This window comes from Balaenoptera musculus, chromosome 8 (assembly GCF_009873245.2).
Source record: "Balaenoptera musculus isolate JJ_BM4_2016_0621 chromosome 8, mBalMus1.pri.v3, whole genome shotgun sequence".
Classification (NCBI taxonomy): Eukaryota; Metazoa; Chordata; class Mammalia; order Artiodactyla; family Balaenopteridae; genus Balaenoptera; species Balaenoptera musculus.
In genome coordinates, this window is record NC_045792.1 from 83932558 (window position 1) to 83950756 (window position 18199).

The 18199-nt window shown below is 32.9% G+C and overlaps 1 protein-coding gene across 1 annotated transcript in view; it reads right to left on the reverse strand.

The window, feature by feature from the left end:
- Window positions 1–18199, reverse strand: part of CSTF3 (cleavage stimulation factor subunit 3) — a 68801-nt gene that overhangs the window by 41127 nt on the left and 9475 nt on the right. Inside the window, exons 2-3 of the mRNA XM_036862260.1 lie at window positions 13539–13640; window positions 13321–13416 (exon numbers count right to left, since the gene is read on the reverse strand). Coding sequence (XP_036718155.1) covers window positions 13321–13416; window positions 13539–13640 — 198 coding nt within the window. The remainder of the gene's footprint in view (window positions 1–13320; window positions 13417–13538; window positions 13641–18199) is intronic.

An 18199-nucleotide genomic window follows, 5' to 3' on the forward strand; every position in this document is an offset into this window, starting at 1 on the left:
AGGCTTTGTTCCTCCTCCAAAATGAATACTCTGGTCAATTAATGTCATTTTCCTCAAACTATATGAAGGCTACTATAGAGAATAAAAGGTTTCATAGCTTCTTAACTCTATTACTTTCTTACGACTCAAATACAAAGTAAAAATTAGTGAAACCAAGAGAATTTCTAACCAACATGCAATTTTCTTTGAAAATTATAAAGGAAACCTCCCCTCACTTAACTTCTAAATTTCTGTAGGCATCTGAGTTTAAAGAGAGGCCCACAATTATAAATATCACAACTTACGGTTTTCCTAGAGCAAAATTACATTCACATAATTCTAGCCATTATGAAATTTCAGGTGTTCATACTTTTTCTCCAGCTCTATTTTCCTAACAGCTTAGCTGCAATTCTAGATTAACTATTGAGCTAGTGTTCTTGTAATTAAGAAAATTTTCATGAAATAGTCACAAGTCATCTGTTTACAATACTGCGAAGGGCTAGAAGCAAAACTTAGCTTAAAAACTATCAAGCTGTTTCAACTTCTCAAACAGAGCATGTTTTTTCTCCCTTAATCATTGAGACCTCGGCACTAGTGCTTCTCTGCCAGGGATTCTGTGTGTAATTTCATACTTCCATTTAGAAAGTCTTGTTCTTCATAAAAAGGAACGAAATTGTTATTTGTAATGAGGTGGATGGACCTAGAGTCTGTCATACAGAGTGAAGTCAGAAAGAGAAAACCAAATACTGTATGCTAATGCAAATATATGGAATCTAAAAAAATGGTACTGAAGAACCTAGTGGCAGGGCAGGAATAAAGATGCAGACATAGAGAATGGACTTGATGACACGCGGAGGGGGAAGGGTAAGCTGGGACGAAGTTAGAGAGTGGCATGGACATATATACACTACTAAATGCAAAATGGATGGCTAGTGGGAAGCAGCCGCATAGCACAGGCTCGGTGCTTTGTGACAACCTAGAGTGGTGGGATAGGGAGGTGGGAGGGAGATGCAAGAGGGAGGGGATATGGGGATATATGTATACGTACAGCTGATTCACTTTGTTGTACAGCAGAAACTAACACAACATTGTAAAGCAATTATGCTCCAGTAAAGATATGTTTAAAAAAAGCCTTGTTCTTCTAGAGGATTTCCTTGACCCACCCTCACATACACTACCCCATGTTTTCTCAATCAGAGCACCTACCACCCAGTATTATAATTGTCTCCTACACCAAACTGTAAATTTGTTCACTAATGTGTCCATAGCATCTAAGTGTCTAGCATGCATTTACTCAGTAGATACTTTAAAGTTAATTCCATCTTCCCGATATATAAAATGAAAGAACCTGAAAGAAGGCGTTTTCATGTATGTTTTTACCCGAAGCCATATAAAAATTTATGAAAATATATAGATGGTGTAGGGCCTGAAAATATACCAGATGACTTTTTTCAGAATCCATAAATTCAAGTCAATTGTGATACAGAAAAAGAGTTAACACTTCAGGCAATTTTATCTGAATATAATCCAGGCAAATATATCAATAGGCATGTCTTCATTCTACCTACTGTTTTGGATACTTTTAAGGACTCCACATGTAAAATTACTTGCCAAAAGGACTTGCTAACAGAATTCTGCATATTTTAATCTGCACAGAATCTCCTAAAAGTTAAAGTACAACTTATACTTTTCTTCCTATCCAAAAAGTATCATCCTATCCAAAAAGAATAAGCATTACAGAATACATGAAATTTCTAGTTCTTCAATTGTGGGAAACTTAGAACTGCTAAATTCTCTTATAAGGTAAGTAATTTAAATTTTGACATAACATTATAATGGTTTATTTAGAATCAACTGAACTGTATCAGGAAGATGCATGAAGATATTTCAGTTTTCAGTGACATAGTCTGGGGAGGTACGCAAAAAGTATGTCTTGAATTTCTAAGTCTGATAAACCACAAGGTTCAAATAACTGGAAATGCTGATCTTCAATAAATGTGATTTTCCCATTAACTATAGGAATTAACACCCTCTTTCACTTTTTCTTAAAAAGGAAGCTAGATATTGTGCTCCCTGCCTTTAATCTTTCATTTTTATTTTTTCATGAAGTTTTGCTTCATAACTTCAAACATTTTAAAGATCTCCCCTCCAAAAAAAAAAAATCACAATAAAGTACAGACTGACCTATCAGAAAACTTATTTTGCAAGACTTCTATGGAAAGAAAAGTATAGAGATAACCGTTCAGTAAGCAGATTGAAAGGTAACATACTTTACCTAAATTCTAAATTTTGGCCTTGATTTGAGAAAATTCCATCCTAATAAAACTCCTAATTGCTAAATCAGAAACGAAAGGTAAAATTTCTTGTTCTCACATTAATGCTGAATGTAAATAAATATTTAGAGCTATAAAAAATACATTCTTAGAAATTTCTTAAAGGGTCAGAATTGCTAAGATTTCCCGCTTTTGTGTTCGGAATTCCTTTCTACTACTTGAAATCTGAACCAAGTACATAGTGCAGAAAAGTTTAAAAACCGTGAAGGGTAAAAACAGAATTTTGCAAAGTAGAATTTTAGAACTAAGATTTTATACAAACTCTAAGATGCAGTTATGTGTTAGTTATTGTACTATGCCATCTTCCAAAATATTCGTAGCAATTTTATGTGGTTTTGAGTAGTTATACATATTTTTTCAAATGTACCCCCAAATCCTAATAGCTAAATAAGAATGCAAGAAACACGTGAGCAAAGAAAAAAGGAGTCAGTTATGAACCTACTATTTAGCTATTCTACAACTGTGTTTTAGGTCCTTTAGGTTGTTAGTACAGTGGTTAATGAGTAGGAGTCCAGACCTAGGAATTAGATTATCTGAGTATAAAGCCTCCAGCTTTCCTATTTACTTCCCAGTAGCTTAAACTTCAGTATTATCTTAGGAAAGCTATTTAAGAACTCTAGATCTCAGAAAAGCTGAACATTTGAAAAAAATGGGATAATACTTACCTACTTCAAAAGGTAAACTGTGATTAGTCAGATATCCCATGTAAAGTACTAAACACAGTGCCCAGAATATATTAAAGGCCTAATTATTTTTAGCTATTACTGTTTAGGCAAGTAATCAGAATAAAGAAAAAAATCACTAACAATAACAATTGAAAATCAACAATGGATTTTTTAAATGCACTCTTTATTTCTAAACATCTATTCTAGAAAATATTTCACCTCCAAAAATATCATCCTCACACACTCTTCTTTTCCTCAAATAACGTGCACATAGAATTTTTTTTTCCATGAAATTTAGTATTTTGTAGATCTACACTTAAAATGTGATACAATTGAAAAACACCTGCTTATTTCTAAGAACAAGTGCAATCCTATGCATATTTTGGGTAAGATCCTCAAAACTTTTAACTCACTGCAAATATATTTAAATTTAGAATAAAATAAGTTGCCTTATTTTTATAATAAAAATATAAAAAATTCCCACCCCACTCTCTAATATCAGGATAGTTATAAAGACAGCTCTTGTCTATAATTGCTACTGGAATGTTTACATTTATATCATAATTTACAAATTATTGGAAACAACACTTGAATTCACATTAGTTTTCCTACTGGGAAGGGGAAGGAACAAGAGTGTGAAATAATATGAAATCTTGTTAAATTTAGTAAAAGGCACAGCAGAAGGACCATTATAAGAAGATAAAATACAAGTGATTTCATCCATCATAGACATAGGGCATTTTAGAAAGAATATGAGACCGTTGGAAAAATATAAACATGAGCCGAGTATGAAATTATATTAGAACACTGTTCCTTTTCAGTGGGATAATGGTACTGTGGTTATGTAGGACAATATTCTTTGTATAGAGAAAGATAAACATGTATGGCAAAACATAACATTGAATCAAGGAAGAAGGTGTATAGGTATTTACTATAATACTTATATTATTCTTTTGACTTTTGTTTCATAATTTTCATAATAAAAAATTGGGAAGGGAAAAAAGAGAAAAATTAATGGCTTCCCTAAGGTCACATTGATTCAATGGAAAAGCTAAAAGCAGTAAATCCTAGGTCACCAGATTCCAAATTCTGTGTCATTGCTATTCCTCCACACTATCCTTTGTAGAGTAAAATTTACAAATTCCTTGCATTTCTTTAAATAAATTAACAATTACTTAAACATCCTTTCCACACTAGCAAAAATTATCAGGCCACTGTCTTAGTAATAATGGGGAGAATTCTGACCGTGCCATTGAGACACACGGCAAATAACTACCCCAACTAACTATAAAACATTAAATCACAGACACATAAGTTCTTTCAACTTGGAATGTCTGTTCTTTTAAGTGTAAATCTCATTAACTATTCTGTGAACTCTGGGAAATTCAAATTCATAACTGAACAGCTTACTTTGGGGAAAATACCACTTCCATGCTGTAAGCACCCTTTAATTGCTAATAGAGAAATTATTTCCTTAAAAGTGTTAACTTTCTAATTTGTACCTCAAACAACGGAGAATTTAAATAAGTACTTGAAAAATATAGCATTTTCAAACACAAATATTTATCCAGATGATCTTTTTGACTCACTTTTTAACCTGTTTTAAAATCAAAGATCTCATGACTTTTAAAACACGTATTAATTCTTACTTGAAATAATTTGCCATTTGGTCAACTAAGTAAATCAATATATTTATTTCCCATAGCCTACAATGATTGTTATGAAAATATACAACCAGTTAAGTTTCTATATGAGTGGGGGAGCAAATTTTTTAATCTTCCCCTTATGATTTGTGAGAGAATTTAAAAGCATTACTGACAGAATATATGATTTTATATTTGGAAAACTTGCTACAATCATAAAATGCACAAATCTTGTAAATCATCCTCTTTTCTATTAGTAAGCTGTTCAAACGAAAACAAAATGAGGGCAAGGAGAAGCTAGTACTTTACAACAGTTTTCAAATACAAATAAGCCTGAACTTTAAGTACGTATTTATATTCAACAATAAATACACTGATACACCCTAGATAATGTCAGAAAAACATCACTGATTCAGGCAAAAATCGTAATAGATTCAAAATTGAGTGGGCAGTTGTTGAGACACAGGAGTTTTACAGAGACTCAAAATATCTCCCCACTATTTTATTAGTTACAAAAGTAAAAACAGTAACTACACAGTGGAGAAAATGGTCAACACTGACATCATCAATAAGTGGTAAATGAACGTCACGTGCCTCTGAAGAGGACACACAACCATTTGTAGCTTTTCAGCTATACTGTATATAAACCTGAATCTAATAAGGAAATATCAAATTTAAGACTGAGGAACTGTTCAACATCCAAGGAGACTGGAGAGGAATGACAACTATATACAATGATCTTGGATCAGATTCTGATTTAAAAGAAAACTGCTCTAAAGATCATTATTAGATCAAAAATTAAAGAAGAAAATGGACTGCAGATTAAAATTCTATTAATGTAAAATTTCCTGGGTTTCATAAGTTTGTGTACGTATGAGAATATCTTTGTTATTAGCAAATACACTGATGTCATGATGTATGCAACCCAATCCCCTATGGCTCACGAAAAACAGAACTGATAAAGTTTATGTCAGATGTTAAAAACTGGTCAATCAGGTTAAGTGATGGACATATAATTTGAATCTTTAATCTAAAAGAATGATAATCTAAATAATATGTTTTAAGCATTTTCTCACCTACTAACATTCTAATTAATAGAACCACAAAACCTTAAAAAAATCACTTATTACACAATAGTTAAAACTGGTAATCAAAGGAAATGGTGGATGAAAGAATTAAAATAAACGTATAGATAATACAGGAAACCAAGTTATTTTGTTGGCAATCCTCCCCAAATATTTTTAAGCTCTTCTATGACAATCTACACTTTCACCAGCTGTTCTGTTAAGGTAATGTCATTTTTGACATTTAAGTTTTATGAAATTTGGATATTACTTGAGTACTTTTGTAAGTATCATTGGTGGCAAAATTCTCAGTTATAGCTGGAAAGAGCCAACTCTCTTGAGAATAGACATTAACTACAAATACTAAAAATACCATTAAAAAATCACATTTCATTTAAAAACTATCAGAAGCCACTAAGGAAAAAATTTTTTTAAAATAAAGGGACATGAGTTAAACGCACTCATCTGTGTAATGAAAAATTTAGAAATGAATCGAAACTGAACTACAGGAATAGTTAGAAATAATGAATGGTTCTCTGTGACAACAATCCATTTTCACCCCCCAAAAGAATGAGAGTCTTTTATATTACAAAGACTCAAGTACTAATTAAATGAATGGATGTTAGCTAACAATCTGAAAATATGAAGATGTGGTATTCATATGTTTAAAAATTCTCAGGAGTAAGGGTAAGAGTCAGCTATCAAAAAAAGCTGCAGTAATCTTTTTTTGGGGGGCCATGCTGCACAGCATGTGGGATCCTAGTTCCCAGACCAGGGATCGAACCTCCAGGGATCAAACCCGTGCCCCCTGCAGTGGAAGCGGGGAGCTTTAACCACTTGACCCCGGCAGGGAAGTCCCTGCAGTAATCCTTTTAAGCCACAGCTTAAGTGGCCCTCTCTTAACACATGAGACTTCCTTACAAGTTGATTCTTAGAATTTGGCACTTAGGTGATTATATTGTGTTTAAAATAAAAAGTTTATGGAGTTAGAAAATCAGGCTTCAAATCCAGGTATAAAATTAAGTTCAAAAAAAAAAAAAAAACTGACCAAGTTTAATAACGCAACCACACTGTCAAAAACACTACCAAGCAAATAGTAGATACCTCTAAAGATTACTTCTTGATTGATTATATACTGATTGATAAATCACAACATGGTATAGTCAAAAGAACAATCACTTTATACTCCAGACAAGTACAGGGAGTATTCTGCCAGGTATGAAGTATACTCATGGCAATAAGATTCAATTATTGCCCTCTAAAGAAAGCCTCAATGACCAAAATTGGCTACCAGAAACACCTAAAAATAACAGATCCTACATGTCCATCGTTTGGAGATTGAGTCAGAAATGCAGGAATAATAATTACAAAGCCTGAATATTTTAAAAGCTTCCCAGGTGACACTGAAGTTACGTTATTTGCAAACTTTGGCTCTAAGGGATAACAATCTCTTATTTTACACATGTATAAAACAGGGGGCTAAGCTAATTCATCTTTCAGCTCTAAATTTGATTTAAACCTAATATTCATTTTGGCTTTAAATATGTAATACATACATAGCCATAGTCTGTTGAATTAAAAAAATTTCAAGAAAACCATCATCATGAAATAGTCAGCACTCTTTTTTTCTTCAAATTGAATATGAAAAAGTTACAGAATCTGTCATCATATAAGACCATTTCCCTTGTTATTATGTGAGGTGATGGATGTTAACTAAACACTGTGGTAATCATTTCGCAATACATACATATATCAAATCATTATGTTGTACATCTTAAACTTATGCTGCATGTCAATTGTATCTCAATAAACTGAAAGAGAAAAAAAAAAGACTTTCCCATATACAGGAATCTTTAGACAAAGACTTATAATAATGTTATCCATATATGCTAGAGCTAAAACTTTGTATTTAAAAAAAAAGGTTGTAACTGAACATGGTCTGTAACATGAATAAAAAAGTATTAGGAAGATTAAGAATAGCTTTGGGACTTTATCTTTGGACCTTTTTACATTTCAAAGTAATTATTCCAAAACAACATTTCAATACTGTCCTTGACATCAGACTCTGTTTTCAGAACTATCACTTAACATTTCCAAACAGAAAATTTTTCTTTGGAGGTTTCCTAGCATACAAAATGGTAAAACTTACCCCAGGTTATGCTTTCCTGAGCATTAGAAAAGCCGTTTAGTTTCTCAACAGGTTGTATTCAAAGCAAATATTCACCATTTTGTTGAATTTGCTGCAGATTCTGAATACGTGGGGGAAAATTTTATACAGAATTTATTATGCCATTATACTAACCGACTATTTGTTTTCTGCTCCAAAGTTGCTAAGAGTAAAAATGTTTAGTAATAAAAGTTAAAGTTTAAAAAGGAAGTTATTTACAAGCAAATAAATGCATTCTTGTCCACATTTAGAAGTGCAGCTTTTCATAGACATCACTAGTATTATTTCAGACATCTTCATTTCTTGGAAATGCCTTGCGCCAGACTCATTCATTTAAAAGGAACAGCTGTTTGCAAGTTGAAAGCACACACTAAACCCATCAGAAAACCCATGAGCCTTTATGAGGTCTTTTTGTCTTTTAAGAGAAAGTCAATTAACTGCCACCAGGTTCCCTGATGCTCAAAGTTAGAACCAAAACCGCAGAGCACCCTAAAAAAGGCTTTTCGTGTTAGGGTTAGTTCTGTTTCCAAATATGGAGGTTTCTAACTCCACAGAATTATAAAAGGCTTAGGGGAGTTTGTGTTTATTCATGGATGCCACATGTTGGAGCCTACCTTTAATGAGTATCTTGGGATGGCGAGGGGGTTGTATAGCAGATTAATCCCCCAAGACCTTACTGACTACAACCCCCGGTAATTTAAAACACTAAGTACTTGGTATTGTATATTACTATGTTATTCCATAAATGCCCAAGAAATTTAGGCTAAACTACTACCCACAGGGAAACCTCAAACTGCATGATCCAATAGCCCTTTATGTTTCTCAACAAATTTTGGAATGTATATACTTAAAAAAAAAATCTGGTTAGAGATGGCTTTTCCAGAGTTTCAGAATATACCATAACTCTTATTAGATACACAAAAACAGAATATAAAAAAGCCTGGCTAAAAATTTTAAGAGTCTTTGAAGAGGGGGAAAAAATGAACCTTTTTTCCCAATATTCTTATGAGTGACTCAATGATTATAAATTTGTTCTATAAAGAAATATAAAAATGATCAGGTTGATTAGTACAAGATTTTGCCTGAAAATAAACGGCTGGCTACACTTCACATAAAATAACAAATTACCTAGAAGACATAAAGAATAAAAAAACAAGATTTTTTTTTTAAGAGAAATTTTGTTATCTGAATTAACTACGTCTTTTTGCAAATAGTTTTATTTTGCAAAGCCTGGGGTGAAAAGAAAAGGCTCCAAGGGAAAAAATGTATAGATCATGTTAGTGGAAGTGACAAAACCTAAACATCTATGCTACAATAATGGAAGGGAAGATGAATGGGATTAGATATTTCAGTAAGACCTAAAATAGAAGTTTACTACTTAAAACAGTAAATGTAAAATAGTTCCTTTGTTTTAAAAATAGTATGTAATTATTCATATCACTTTCAGATATTTGATCACTCAGTTCAGTGTTTGCAAAATTTGTTTTCTTTTATACCCCTACACTACATTTATACATGCATTTAAGAAACTATAGATTAAAAAGCATATTGCATTTTAGAGAACAATCTGAATAATCACACAGACATGGACCAACATTTATTACAAACAGGAAAAGAGCAGATCTATAAGAAAAGAGTACAGATTTTTTTTTTAAAAAAGATTGCAAGCTGAAGTATAGAAAAGAAATCTATATGATAATTAAAATTTTTTTTCTGCATTTAAAAATCACATTGCTCAATATATACAAAACATTATAATACAGTAGTTTAAACTGCTACTTAGAGGAATTAAAACAGTATTGACAGTGGAGAAGTTTATTTCAATTTAGGTCACCCATGTTCCATCCTGAGTTCACTTCGATTTTCCAAGAAGAAAGGTATTTTTAAAAGTCATTTTTCCCAAGTAGAAAGGTTATTTTGAAAAACTGAAATATGTACGTCACAACTCATTATTTATAAGAAAAGGATTCACATTAAAAATTTTTTAATAAAAGGCAATCAATTCTCTACATACTTTTATTAAAGAATTACAGCTTTCACAGACAGCAAGATACATTGTTGCTATTACCAGCAGCATTACCTTCTTCATTTCTCCTTCAGCTAACAATAAAAAAAAATCACCCTTTCATAAGAAAATTTCTTATGAATGTGGCCCAATTCAAAACAACTTACTTCTAACACTAAGTTATTTGTAGCTTACATGCTGTCACATTGATTACCTAGCTACATGAAGAGCTACAGAAACCAAAAGGGGAAAAGCGACTTAAAAAATGTAGCAAAACTATAAATTTGCTAATATTTAGTGACCCTTCTGACCACTCTAAAAAGGGGTTCTTTAAAGAGCACTTAGGCTCTAAATGGGTATTTCACTTAACTCTAGTGTTTAAAAACTCCCATTTCTTAAACTCTAAAATATACTGCACTGCAGATTTAAGACATCTGTATATGAACTAGAGATGTACTAAAATGTTTCCTTTACTAAAACCAAGCAGCAGCAAAACTATTTTCATATCATAACAATTTAGACTCTATACTTATAACTGCCATCACTTTAAGAAGAGCCATACAATTGTTTGCTCTTATGATATGGCTAGTAGCATTCTGGAATTCAAGAAGAAAGCAAAGAATTTCAAGCAGTTGAGGCGAAATGTGATCTCCTATATAATATATACAACATTAAAGTAATTTGGCTTAATTTTGAAATTATGTATGTATTATAAATATATAGATGTTGGTCCTAAAGGAATTTTACCTCCAATAAGCAACAAAAATAAAAGTGGGTAATGAATTAAGGATGACATTTTAAAGTTCAAATTTTACACAAGTAGCTTTTTAGCAACTAGTATTGCTAAATGCTCACTGATATGAGAAAAGGTGATATACTGGCAAATATTAAAAATATGACTGTCATTAACTTCTTTACTAAAAATTATTTATAATATGCTCCCATTTGCAATTGATGTTTCAAGTTTAAAAGTAACCCCCCTACTCCCCAAACCCCTAAAACATACCCCGCTCCTTTGCCACTTTGTTCTTAAGTAGGATTTACAAGAAATTTCTCTGGGGAAGCAAATTATCTCATTTTTAAAGATGTATGTATTTTCTATTAGAACTAAATGTATTTGGACTCACACACACTGGTTTAACTGAACATAAACAATTTTCCCACCATGAAGTACTGAGTTACAACAAATGTATTAACAAAACTTTATTTTCTTGAGAGTGCATACAGGATGTTAATGTAAACACTGTTAGTATTATCTTTAAAGACATTCTTATTATTACTTCAGATTTTAATGTATTATAAATATGTGTCTTCTCCAGAAATATTAAAGGCCACATTGGGTGATATGGCCAAAGAAAACTTTAGCCCCTCACAGGCTAAACAAAGTACAAATGTGAAAATAAAGAGCAAATTAAGAAAGAGGAAAACATAGCTTAGGATATGCATTTTTAAAATTTGCATTCAATGTAACATTTTAATTCCTAAACCAGAAATATAAATTTTATAAAATACACATATATATTCTTTACCATTTTTTTCTCAAAAGGTGTTTTATACATACATTCATATTTGTGTGTGTATGTGTGTGAAACTGCAAACATTACCAACTAAATCAATCAGGCAACTGTTAACAGTTCTGAAATATTACATGAAATGAGCCTGTTATTTAGACAACTTGCAGCCCTCTGGAATAACATCTGGTCTCAGAATTTTTTTTTAGAATGCAGTTTGTATTTTTAGCTAGGAAATGGGAGAAACAGACTCACTGTGCTTATACTTACAGAATGGGGTATATAACAGCCAATTTCAGTTTCACTTATGCTATAATAAAATGCATGAATAATACCTGAATATTTGAGAAACTGAAAGAAACTTCTAAAACTCAGAACGTATTACTTCATTATACAAAAACTATCATGTACCAATTATGTTAATTTCTGATGAGTTTGCATATAAGCTAATATGTAAAGTCAAACTGGAATGAAGACCAAGTAAAGGTGATCCTGGCTTCAGCACACTTCAGACAGGCCTATTCACTCACCTGGTGAATTCCACGCCAGTCTACTCTGATGATTAGATATACTAAAGGAAGGAAATGGTCCCAAAAGATAAGTGATAAAACCTTAAGGATATGGTCTTGGTCCAAAACCACAACCAGACTCCACATAAGGTACAATCTCTCTCACACATACAAACACACAAACACACATACCACATACACAACCACACAGAAAAAATTTAACACACACACAATGTTCCTGCTATTGTCCAGTAATTCCCCGCCTCCCAAAGTAATACAATATAAACTACAGCACAAATACAGTGAGTACACTGTAGCCTCAATTTAAATCTGCTGTTGGTTGGGTCCATTTCTGAGGGACACATCACAGGTCACACTGTGTTGTGTTGAAGTCAGTACTGCTGATGACTAAAGCCCTTTGATAGGTCCAAAACAGACCCACATGTTATCAAATTTCAGCTAGTGTGGAATATGTTATGACGAGGCTGCAGTGTACTTGATTATGTTGAGAATTTATATTACAAAATTAATACTCAAATAAGAATACTTCTTAAGTCATAAAAAGAAATGGATATCACTTTCAGCTTAATGTGTATATCAACTATTCCCATCTTACCCCTTACATCTCATTAATATATCACCTGAAAAATGACTACTTGGTGCCAACTGTTACCGATACATTTACACTTTATTATCATCTGGATTGCTAATTCCGGTCTTCAAAAATGAACATTTCCCTTCTAATCATAACCAAGAATGGGGCCTTTACTCTTTAAAATAAACATGCCTGACTTCAAATTTCAAGAGAGTTAGAAAGAAAAAAAACAAAAACGAAGTATCATTGGGTAAATTATGATTACATAGGTTTGAGTTCATATTAGCGTATTCCTGTATAATGTAAACTTTATCCTATAGAAAAACGTTTCTTTAAATTATTGAAGTGCTTACATTTATTGACAAACCATGCATTTTCACAAAATTAAAATCGAAAATAATTTTTCACCTAAAGGTTTCATTTAACCAGAGACACTCAAAATACCCTATGAAACTAAGTTAACATTTCTGTATTTTCTTATAATACCGTTCATATTAGTTTGTAAATAGGAATAAAAAGAAAAATGAGTTCTAAATAAATGACACAGGAGGCAATAAATTGACACATGACAAGTAAATAAAAGGCTAAAGCACTCCAATACCATTGAAACTGTTTTAATGTTGTTGCAACTCCAAAATGCAACAATCATCAGCTTGTAAAGACCCAAATTTCAAAAATTCATTTTAATTACTCCTTCATACCTATTTTACAAAATAAAGGCAAGAGACATTTTAAATCCTCCTTGTCCTAGTTGTGCTATCTATGTTCCTAATTTGTTTTCTATCACTATAGTGTATGTTGCAATTCCCATCAAAAGCTATGTAAGAAAAAATAAAATAAAATATTAACCTCTGCTTCAATGTACAGTTTCCAGAATCTGCCAGAACTGGGGAACTGGGCAACAAGGCGTTCATAAGTCTTCCGTGCTTTGTCTATAGGTTGATTCTAAAATTGAAAACCAATAAACAGCATTTACAATGTTAGGATTATAAATGTATTATTTACTGCAGAACCAAGTAGTGTGATTGGACCCATAGAGAAGGAAATGTAATCCTATATCACTAAACCTGTGCCTCTCGAATGAGAATGCTCCAAGCGTCAAGGTCATAGGGATTCTCTTCTAATTTCTTTTCGGCTTTCTTCACTTTCTCTGGGACATACTCAGCTGCCTAGGGAGAAAAAAAACAATGAACTGAAGTTACTGTTTTAAAAATCTCAGGCCTAATTTAATTCAAGCACAATATATCAGCCCGCAGATGCAGTATCACAGTACAAAGCATAAAAATGTCCTCTTATAAAAGAGGCCTGTGTTTCCTATAATCTATATATACTATCTTATCATAAATCTCTTGCATAATAACAAAATCAAGTGAACACATACTTTTAAAAAACATTTTTAAAACTTAAATAAACCCATCTTTTACATGAAATAATATAGAGCAGCAGTTCTCAAACTTTGTAGTCTTGGGGACCCCTTTTATACCCTTGAGTACACCAAAGAGCTTTTGTTCATGTGGGTAATTTCAGCATTTACCATATTAGAAATTAAAACTGAGAAAAATGTTAGATATTTATTCGTATACAAATAACAATAAAATTATTTACATGTTAACATAAATAACATTTTAATGAAAAATAACTATTTAAAAATTCAGTGAGATTATGTTACATATATCTGCAAATCTATATAATGTCAGACTTCAAAATGCAGCTGGATTTTCTTATCTGCTTCTGCACTCAACCTTCTGCAATATCAACTCATGTAAAAATTCCACTGTAGACTCATGAGATTAACAGTGAAAAAGGCAAATAATGTCTTAAATCTATTATGAAACAGTATGAATTCACAGGTCCTCTGAAAGTCTTGGGAACCCACAGGGTCCCTGGACCAACATTGAGAAACACTGCTATACAGAATTCATCCTGAGCCACAAAGAAAAAGCATGAAATGACACGGAAATTTTATTTTTGATGTGAAAGTTTTAAAAGCATGATTTACAAAGTGTATATACAGCATAATGAAAACTATAAAAGAAATCCATAATAAAACAGATTGAAAAGATTGTACTAAAATATTTAGTAGTCATGTCTGGGTGACAGGTGGTAGAAGTACAGGTGACTTTCCCCCCACTTCTTTTAATATTTTCTAAACTCTTTAACAAGGTAGTTTTATTTTTCTTATAGAAATATAATCTTAAAAAATTAATACCTAAAAGAGTAGCTAGGACCTGAGGCATAAATACAAGTATTACTTCTCAAATTGTTGTTCAGAATACTGTGTGCCACAAAAAGAAAGTGATACTCAAAAAATTCAGATAGGGCTTCCCTGGTGGCGCAGTGGTTGAGAATCTGCCTGCCAATGCAGGAGACACGGGTTCGAGCCCTGGTCTGGGAAGATCCCACATGCCGCGGAGCGACTAAGCCCGTGAGCCACAATTGCTGAGCCTGCGCATCTGGAGCCTGTGCTCCGCAACGGGAGAGGCCACGATAGTGAGAGGCCTGCGCACCGCGATGAAGAGTGGCCCCCCACTTGCCGCAACTAGAGAAAGCCCTCGCACAGAAACGAAGACCCAACACAGCCATAAATAAATAAATAAATAAATAAAATTAAAAAAAAAAAAAAAAAAAAATTCAGATAAATGTTAATTTGTACTAAGTTTGGTTTTACCTTTTTTGTAGGACTTCTTGAAATCCACAGTAGGGCAATAAATATCAGTAACATTCAAGAGGGGATAGAGAGGGAAGCATTGCCCCTAATACCTTTCTTTTTCCTTTTTTTCCCCCCTTAGTGGCAATTAATATTTCACTAAGCAATTCTGTCAAAATAGCAGTTGGGAAAAAAATTTTCAGGTCTTGTGTCTAGGGGAAAAAAATTACCTGGAAGAAGTATACTTTTCTTTGGAATAAATCAGTTTCCACCACTGATAAGTATACATTTAGAAAGAAAACCATGTTTTAAAAGACTAATATAATTTTGTATCAAAATTAGGATATTCAACTAATACACAAGAGCTTTGTAAGTAGCTTGCTGAAACTACTTTAGAAACTAAAACTGGAAGTTTAATAAAGGAGGACCACTGGTCCCACCCACATATTAGAACATAAAATGACAAATAAAGAGTACTGCAATGGTGATAAATCACCAGATCAGGATGGTTCAAAAAGAGGATATATGGAAAAACAGCAAATAATAAAGGTGGCATTTCAAATCAGAATGTTGGGTTATTCAATGCATGGTGCTAGAATAACTGTATCAAAATAAAGTTGAATTCCTATTTTACCCTTTCTACCAAATTAATTTCAGATAGATCAAAAGTTTAAACATTAAAAACAAAAACACAAGAAAGAACCATTGGAAAATATACTGAAATGTATCTTTGCCCAGGAAGGCTCTTTAAAAGCCTCTGAAAAGAGTAAACTTAATTCATAAAGTTTATTTACATTTGTGCATGGGAAAAGTATCACAATGACAGTGAAAAGACGAACTTAAAAAATATCCCCAACACACATGGCAAAGTATTAAATTTATTAATATAAAGTCCAGTCACTAAAAATCAGAAACTCAAAAAGAAAATGGGCAAAGTATTCGAACAGTTCATAGAAAAAGAACAATGAACTTTAAACACTCAAAAGCAATACAAATGTAAGCCACAAGATAGAGATCAAGGGTGTTTTTGGTTTTTTTTTGAAGATTTTTTTTGATGTGGATCATTTTCTTTTTAACATCTTTACTGGAGTATAATTGCTTTACAATGTTGTGTTAGTTTCTGCTGTATAATCAGCTATATGTATACACATATCCCCATGTCCCCTCCCTCTTGCGTCTCCCTCCCACCGTCCCTATCCCATCCCTCTAGGTGGTCACAAAGTGCTGAGCTGATCTTCCCGTGCGATGCAGCTGCTTCCCACTAGCTATCTATTTTACATTTGTTAGTGTATATATGTCAATACTACTCACTTCATATGTGGACCATTTTTAAAGTCTTTATTGAATTTGTTACAATATTGCTTCTGTTTTATGTTTTGGTTTTTTGGCCGAGAGGCACATGGGACCTTAAGCACCCTGACCAGGGATCGAACCTGCACCCCCTGCATTGGAAGGCTAAGTTTTAAGCACCCACAAAGGTGTTTTATAATTAACATTGCACTGGCAAGGATATATATCAATAGAAACAGACATTCTCGAATTGTTGGCAGGAACAAGCAGTAATATTGACCAAAATTTAACATGAATATCTGACCCTGAATTCCAGTTCTGACAACTTACCCTACTCTACACGTACACAAAGATGTACACAGGAGAGTAATCAGCTATGTGGTTGTTTGTTGCTGTGTAAGACTAGGAATAATTTAAATAATCATGTGTAAAAGAACTGGTTAAATAAATTATGGAATCTGTAGTCACTAAAAGGAACAAAGCAATGCAGCTCTATAAAGAGCAACATGGAACAATCTCCGTAACAGCCGGTTAAAAAAATAGGAGTGGATGGGGAGACACACACACCACATACAAGTGTACTTCACACACTGTATACTCTTCTGCTGTTTGAATTTTTACAGTTCACCTGAGAAATATTTGTTCAGTGCCCAGTGTGTGCCAGACATTGCTGAATGGGCACTTGGGATACAACAAAATAAAGATTTCTTTCAAACGGTTTACTTCTTGACAAACTTTAAAAATACTTTAAAATAAACTAGGATTCGTAAGATATCAACTATAAAACGTTAACGGTAAAATAAGAAGTAAATCTGATACAGGAACTTTAAATCAGGAATTAAAAACCAGCTAAATTAATTAATCAATGTTAACAATTAGTGTTTCAAAGCAGTCTGATGGGAGGCCAAATCACTCAAATCCACTTGCTGAAAATTAACCTACCAAAATTAGATTATGTATGCCATAATCTGCAAAAGAACAGAGAAACTCAGAAGATAGCATCTAATATCTGACCAGCATAATTGCAGCAAGTATAAATGTCTCCTTACAAAATAAAACAAGCCATTCACTTAGTGATTCTCAACCCTGGCAGCACATCAGAATCACCTGGGGTAAAGGGAATATAAAAAGATGCTCAAGCCTCGCTCTAGATCAATTAAAACAGAATCTCTAAGAAGGAGCCTGGACCATCACTATTTTTAAAATAACTCCCCAGGAGGTTCTCATGTGCAGCCTCACTTGAAAATTATGGCTCTCTAGGGATTCCAAACTTTTTTTGTGTGTGCTGCTGAAACTTCCTGCAATCTAACGAAGCCTATGGGCCTTTCTAGGGATAATGTTCTTAAATACACAAAATAAACTATGCAGGATTTCAAAGGAAACCAATTATACTGAAATATAATTATCAAAATATTTTTAAACAAAGTTTATATTGTAATAAATACTTAACACATGAAATAACAAAATCTAGTTGCGAGTCTAGTGATGAGTGCCAACAGTACTTTGAATATGTCTGTCCCAGTCACACAGCTGTTGCTAACACTACTAGTGTGGTTTCTTGCCTACATTCGTAATAGAAGGAAAGGCTCAATTTCAGTTAGAGATTAGTGAAAAGTTTTATTTTGCCCATTCAAGTTCAGGGAACCCCGAAAATTCTGCCCACAGACACCTGGGGGAAGAGGTTACCAGGGACCTAAGAACCCCATGGAAAGGATGTTGGATCAGATATAAAAAAAAACATCTATTGAGCATCTACTATGTTAGTCATTAACTATCACTCCTCGTTAAGTA